General features: G+C 48.9%; 1 protein-coding gene across 3 annotated transcripts in view; it reads left to right on the top strand.

The window, feature by feature from the left end:
- Positions 1–4,030: 4,030 nt before the first annotated feature.
- Positions 4,031–7,006, top strand: part of Xpa (XPA, DNA damage recognition and repair factor) — a 25,355-nt gene continuing 22,379 nt past the window's right edge. For 2 of the 3 annotated variants that reach the window (XR_003844069.1, XM_029539836.1), the window contains exon 1: positions 4,039–4,271. Coding sequence is in view for 2 of the 3 variants with exons in the window: in XM_029539836.1 (XP_029395696.1) it covers positions 4,100–4,271 (172 nt within the window). In the remaining variant the exon portion in view is untranslated. Of the gene's footprint in view, positions 4,272–7,006 lie in introns of all 3 variants that reach the window. The other variant, XM_021199850.1, reaches the window with a different exon arrangement.

Genomic DNA, 7,006 nt, shown 5'->3' with positions numbered 1-7,006 from the left:
GGTTGTCAGGCTTGGCAGCATGCACCTTTCCCTGCTGAGCCATCTCCTTGGTCCCCGGTTACCAATTTAAAAAGCAAGCAAGCAAGCAGACAAACACCTGCCTTCCGTCTCATCTCCATCCAGGAAGCGTTATATGGAAGGGGTGGGAAGAAAGGCTGTCAGTCATTCGAAAGCTCAGTCTTGCCCCTCTGGTTTCACTCTTCCAAGACGGTGTCTGTTACTCTCATTATCATCCTTTGTATCCTTGCCTGCTTTCTATGAAATTCCATCCTATGAACGTCTGGGCTCAGACACTTCTTGAAACATGGAGTTTAGTTAGTATCTGGCAGTGTGAACTTTGAGCTTCTTCAGGGGCATCTGGGTTGGTAGGAAGAGGTGTGAATGCCAAACAAGCAAAGCGCTAACAGCATGTTCACACTAAAGTATTAATAAGTACATGTGGAGACCTCTCTGCCACCTGGCAGAGTACAAATGTGTCTTTCTAACATGGAATATGAAAGTGTCCCTATCTGTCCCTCCTGTCCTGTGTCCCTGGGTCTGGTAGCTATTGAAGTGAGATGAATGTTCAAATAAATGAGAACAAAATGACACCCCACCCCTCCAGCCCACACTTGTGCCTTTATTCCATGGAAGTCCCACAAAGATGTCACACCCTAAGCAGTAATCTTTTGGATTGGTTCCTCCAGCTTTCTTGGTAGATAAGGGTTACTTAGCTCTCTCCTTGGTACTCTGGCCTCACAAATGGCTTTCTCACTCCCTAGGGGGATTTCTGGAACTGCTGCAGACTTCATGAGTATTCCCAGAAGTTGCTTTGGAAAAGCATGGCAGGTTTTTCTTTTTGTTTGTTTGTTTTAAAAAAAGATTTATTTATTTTATGTATATGAGTACACTGTAGCTGTATTGATGGTTGTGAGCCATCATGTGGTTGCTGGGAATTTGAATTCAGGACCTCTGCTCACTCTGCCTCGACCCCATTTGCTTTGGTCTAAAAATTATTTATTATTATATCTAAGTACACTGTAGCTGACTTCAGACACACCAGAAGAGGGCATCAGATCTCTTTATTTGTGGTTGTGAGCCATCATGTGGTCGCTGGGATTTCAACTCAGGACCTTCGGAAGAGCAGTCAGTGAGTGCTCTTAACCCCTGAGCCATCTCTCCAGCTCCCCGCAGTTCTTTAGAATGTTAGACATGGACTCTCCACATGCTTCAGCAATCCATGCCCATGTCTGGATCCAACAGAGACAGCGTATGCTAGCACCTGGATGCTAACAGCAGGGGTTTCCATCAGTGAATGAGTGGATAAATAAAATGTATGTCCACCTAATGGAATGTTGTCAATAAAAAAAAAATGAAGTGTTGCTAGAATCTGCAGTGTTAATGAATCTTTATGCTAACACGGATTGAAACCTTATAGTGAGTGAAAGATGCCAGGCACAAAAGACCATGCATCCTATGATCCTGTTTATAGGGATTATCCAGAGGAGGCAAATCTATTGAGAACAGAAGAGACTGATGCTTGCATAGGGACAAGGAGATTTGAGACAGTAGTGGGGAGGTTACTGTTAAAGGTTGTGGGGCTTGTTTCCAGACGGACAAGAAAGAATGTTCTAGAGTGGGCTGTGGTGACATTTGTACAACCTGTGCCATATTGAACATGACTAGACTGCTTTAAATGAGTACATTGGAGAGCATGTGAGCTGTGACCGAGCAAAGCTAGGTAGGATGCATTGCCTGTGTGAGGGAACTGTAGATTTGTGTCCTCATTGCCTCATGGTGGCTGCAAGGACATCCAACAGTAGGGCAGATGATGTCCACTCTGGGCCAGCCCTTCTGGTTCCCGGATGCCAAAGGATGCTGCCTCAAGCCCAAGTGCATTTGGTACCCAATCAGACAGAGCTCCATCGGTCATTAAAGATGGATGGCACTGGTTGGGGGATGGGCTGAGGGCGAGGGATAAGTTTCAGAAGAGAGCAAAGAAGTAATATCCAGTTGAAATATCAAGAAAGAGCTTCAAGGTGTGGAGAAGAGAGTCCTTTCAGATAAGAGTGTGACAGGTGGTCATGTGACCAGACCAGATTAGACCTGAAGCTCCGGGAGAGGAAGATGAGGACTAATTCATCGCTGTGTGCTGGGTCCTCAGCCCAGGAGCTCTCAGTGATGTGGAAACCTGCTCACAGACGTGCTTCTGTCGTGAGTGGGTGCCAGTGATGGTCAAGGTGGCTGCGTCTAAGGGGTAAAACCTCAGGGAGTCAGAGGAAAAACTGCCCAGTCATGCACATAGGGAGGCGGTCCTGCAGGGCCTCTGCCAGGTTCTCACCCCCATCTTCCTGGATTCCTTTCTTCACAGTCTACTCTCCTTCAGTTCCACTGGGGTTTCAATGCTCTCTGTCCTTTACGCAGCTTCCTCGTTTAGTCAGGATCTGTGGGTCTGGGAGGTGAAGGAGGTATAACGTGGGAAAGTGGATACAGTCATGGTTTCCTCGAGACAGGATGAGAAGAGGCAAGGACAGGGCCCCTGGTTTGCTGTCCCTGCCCTTTCTCCTTTTGTACCCCCACTAAGTGACTCATGTGTTTTGCTCTGAGCAAACCTGTAGCCTTTGTCACGCAGTGGAGTGTACACATGAGGGCGCGCACTCTTCCTTTCTGAGGAGGGAGTCTGCTTTGAGCAGAGGCGCCAGCTCACAGTTCAGACCTGGTTACCTGAAACTCTACCACAGAAAGTCCCCGTGCCAAAGGAGAGGGAGTTAACCTGGGAAGGGAGAACAACAAGGTGCCAAGAGTTTCAAAATACTGGGGCTCAGGAAGCACCTGGGCGGCACCCTGCAACCGGTCAGATCCGGTGCTCTGTCGGGGAGAGGATCCTGAGCACAGACCACTCTCACAGGTTATTGGGGGTGGGGGGATACTGTTACCTCATTCCCCCAGCCACCAGGCCAGAAATGTGCAGAGACTGTGGTGGTCGTCACAGGTGCTGCCACTTAAGGTTTGGTGCCACCCGGGGTGGGCTGGAGGTGGGGTTCTTTATAATTCTGGTGCTCAGATTTACCGCTCTAGCCAGAAAATATATCCACAAAGTTGCCCATTCATCAAGAGTGTCTAGTTCTAGAATTTTCATCACCTCAGAAGGAGGCCTCATACCTACAGAGTAGCGTCTCCTCCCCATTACTCCTTAGCTTCATACTCTAGGAACCTCTAGACTGCTTTCTATTATGGTGGGCTTGCTTATTCTGTGAGCTTCACATAAACACACCCGTTTGTGAATGGCTTTCTCCTCTTAGAGTAACATTTTCAAAGTTCAGTCACGTCTAGCATGGACCAGTGCTTCATTTTTCTCATGGTTGAAGAAAAGTGGTTCATTGTATGGTAATACTATGCGTTATTTAGCCATTCAAAAGTTGATGGACATTTGGGTAGTTTCCAGCTTTTGGTTTTTGGGAGCAGCGGTGCTATGAACATGCCCTCTGGCACATCAGTCCAAAACACGGGGAGTAACAATGTGCATTTCTTTTCCAAAGCCATCTTGCCGCACAGGACGAGTCACTGCCACATCACGTTCCCCCACTGGATTTTCTAAAACCACGGGTTTCATCTGTGTCTAGAATGACCAGTCTGTTGTCATGGGGCTGCCTGGCTCTCCATGTGGTTATGGCTTTGGCTCTCTCCCCATGCCCCGCAGCTGGGTTTGGAGTTCATACTGTGTCCCACTTTTCTCTGTTGCCTTCCTGTTTTCTCATGCTTTCTACCTGTCACACAGCCATTCTTTCCCGATGCTCTTTTCCATACTCTTTACTATTGGAGACAGGGTCTCATGTAGCTCAGGCTGGTCTGGAACATACTGTGTAGACAAGGATGACCTTACAGTGTTGATTCTCCACCATCGCTTAGTCCGGATTGTTTGTCAACAAGTGCACTACCATCCCTTCCGCCACCACTCCTCGGAGGCGCAGGCGCACTGACTCGCCCATCCTCGTCTTTTCCGCCAGGATTCCTCGACTGCGCATGCGTAGTTCTTCACTCTGCCGGTGGTGGGGTAGGGCTAGGTACTGTGGCTCCGCTGTTGGTGACACGCGCGACCTTCTTTCGGAGTGTGTTGGCGATGGCGACGGCGGAGGAGAAGCAGACGTCACCTGAGCCCGCGGCCGCGGAGGAGCCCGCACAGCTGCCGGCCGCCGTACGCGCGAGTGTGGAGCGGAAGCGGCAGCGGGCGCTGATGCTGCGCCAGGCTCGGCTGGCTGCGCGGCCGTACCCCGCGGCGGCGGCCTCCGGAGGTGGGGTCCCCTCCACGGGCGCGCGCAGGGCCTCCCTCCCGCGGGTTTGTGACCGCATCCCGGGCCTTCCCGCTGCGCCTTGGCCGCCCGCTCCGGCTCGGTGTGCGGGAACAGCCGTGCACGCCCGCGTCTCCGTGGTCCCAGGCCTTCCCTGTCCTTTGCCCGGCACGTCTATGGTGCAGAGCTTTCAGCCTCGCAGCCATTAAGCAAGCCTGTGCGGTCTCCCAGTCCAGCACCCGGCAGAACTGACCCTGACCCAGGGCACAAAGGAGGATAACACTCGCAGAGCCTACAACTTGGGAGTTACTCGCTTGTATCCTTACGGACACCTTGGAAAATGGAAAGGACAGGGTTTTGTAACCCTGTTTTACTGAGTGGAATGTTGCCCGGGTTCATTTTGGCTATACTTGGCATTTTAGGGTAGCCCCTGTCTTGCTGTTGTCCGGTTTTAATGTCCGTTGTACTTTGGGCTGCTGGCATTGCTCTTTGGAGTAATTCACCTGAGTTATTTCTACAAAAGTAATTTACTTTTTTTCAATCCCTCTTTCACAACTCCACTATACACACACACACACACACACACACACACACACACACACACACACGTGTGTGTGTGTAAAGTACTTGTTTTGGCAGCATGTATAAATAATAACGCGCATATTTTATGGCCATTTGTACTTTTAGACTTGCCATTGAATTTGATTTGTTGCTCCCGACCAGCAGAACTGGCCTGTAACTAACTTAGATTTGAATCTTTCAAAATAATTCGAAAGCCCTTACATACCATTTTGTAATGTAAAAAGTAATTTTCATTCTCTTTGTTGGTTATAGTGCACATCTTGTAAGTCCGTATCTCACCCTCAGTTTCTCATTATCCGTAGGCAGATGGACACTGTTGGATAAATGGCATACCAGTGTTCATCTACCTGCTGGGAACATCTAGAGTCATGAGAGTTTCTACAACTTCAGACAGCCTGGCAATTGCAGAGACAGTAGTTAAGCTCCACTGGAAGAGTCCAGAACACTAGGAAAACTAGAAGTAGCCGAAGTAGCTGGGTTGCTGGGCCTGTAAGCAGAGCTTCTGGGCAGGCTGAGACAGGAGGATCTTGAGTTCAAGAACTGCCTGGGCTAGAGTCCCAGGTCAGTCTGAGCAGGTTAGGGAGACCTGGACTCTGAAAACTAGAAAGAGAGCTGCGGATGTTGTTCAGTGGTCGAGTGCTTGCCTGGTGTGCTCAAGACCCTGGGTTGGAAAAAGAAAAGTAGCAGAAGCTTAGGCAAGGTTGGTCAGTCTGCCTGGTAAGTTTTGTTGCCCTTGGAAGCAAGTCAATTCATCTTGTTTGAACGCCCCGCCCCTCATTTCACTCAGCAGCCTGGGGAGAAAGGGCTTTCTCCTTCAGAGGTTTATACCCTGGTGTGAGTTTGAACTCTTGGCTACCGGCTTTGGCAGTTTCCCCTTCAGTTTGCTGTTTGCCATTTGTCACAGGGAATCACTTCTGTCCCTTGCTTCTGCGGCTAGGTTCTCAGGGCCCTTCTTAGAGACCCTTCCCAGCTAGGCTTATTCTGTTTGCTCACTGTCAGTTCTAGTTATTCTAGTCCTCTTAAAGTGTTTTTTTTTTTTTTTTTTTTTTTTTTTTTTTTTTTTTTTTTTTTTTTTTTTTTGACAAGTGTCTAGTATAGAATCCCCGGAGTAAATATTAGTTATCACCATCATCCTTTCTGCCAGAGGCTGTTGTCCCCCCTCTTCCCAAGCCTTGTGTAGAAAGGAATTAACAGAGCAGGGTTGGGACCTTCCTCAGGAAGGCTTGAAGCTCTCCTTGGGCTGCTATCTAGAAACTTGGGATTTGGTGTGTTTCCACTATTCCCGACCTGGTGGTTTACTGTAGCTATAGAGTAGAAGGCGATGTGTGCCGTATACCTGGGTAGCTCTCTGGAAGTCGGCATTTGGGGCTGGAGGATGGGGAAGTCCCATATTGGGACTCCTTTAGGTCTGCACTTGCCTGGTTTGTCCTTTTACTTGACTTTTCATTTGTATTTAAAATCTTTCACAAATGATTAGTGAATGTGAGTTAGGTTCCCAAGTTGTGTGTATTGCTGCAGAAGATTAGCTACAACCAGGGAAGCAGTTTTGGAAACCTGATTTATAGCCAGTCAATCAAAGTCCCTGGTCTGCACTTAGCAGCTGAAGTTGGGCATTTGGGAACTGAACCCTTAACCTGTGGGCTCCGACTCCCGGTAGATAGATAGCATCCCATCAGAAGTAGAGGACGCCTGGCCAGAATCACTGGAGAAGTGCTAGGGGGTGGTGTTTGTTGAGTAGCGTTGAATGGTTTGTCCTAGAGCTAAACCTCTCATGTGCTAGGAGCTTTGGGTTTGGTGTGGGTCTGTTGTAGCTGTAGGAGTAATTTTCGAAGGCCCCGTTTCTTAATATACAGCCAAGTGTGTTCCCCCAGGTGCATCCCAGGGTTCTGCATTGTCTTTGGTTTTTGTTGTGTCTTGTAGTCAGTGTGACAGCTTCAGGAGACTGTTCTGTACTGTGTGGTAGGTTCTTGTGGCTGTTTGCATGCATGCTCACACCACCTGTGAGCTTCAGGAGATTGTTCTGTACTGTGTGGTAGGTTCTTGTGGCTGTTTGCACGAATGCTCACACCGCCTGTGAGCTTCAGGAGACTGTTCTGTACTGTGTGGTAGGTTCTTGTGGCTGCATGCATGCTCACACCGCCTGTGAGCTTCAGGAG

Source organism: Mus pahari, chromosome 6 (genome assembly GCF_900095145.1).
Source record: "Mus pahari chromosome 6, PAHARI_EIJ_v1.1, whole genome shotgun sequence".
Taxonomy (NCBI): domain Eukaryota; kingdom Metazoa; phylum Chordata; class Mammalia; order Rodentia; family Muridae; genus Mus; species Mus pahari.
The sequence above is the reverse complement of the archived record's forward strand: the minus strand, read 5'-3'. Positions and strand labels throughout refer to the sequence as shown.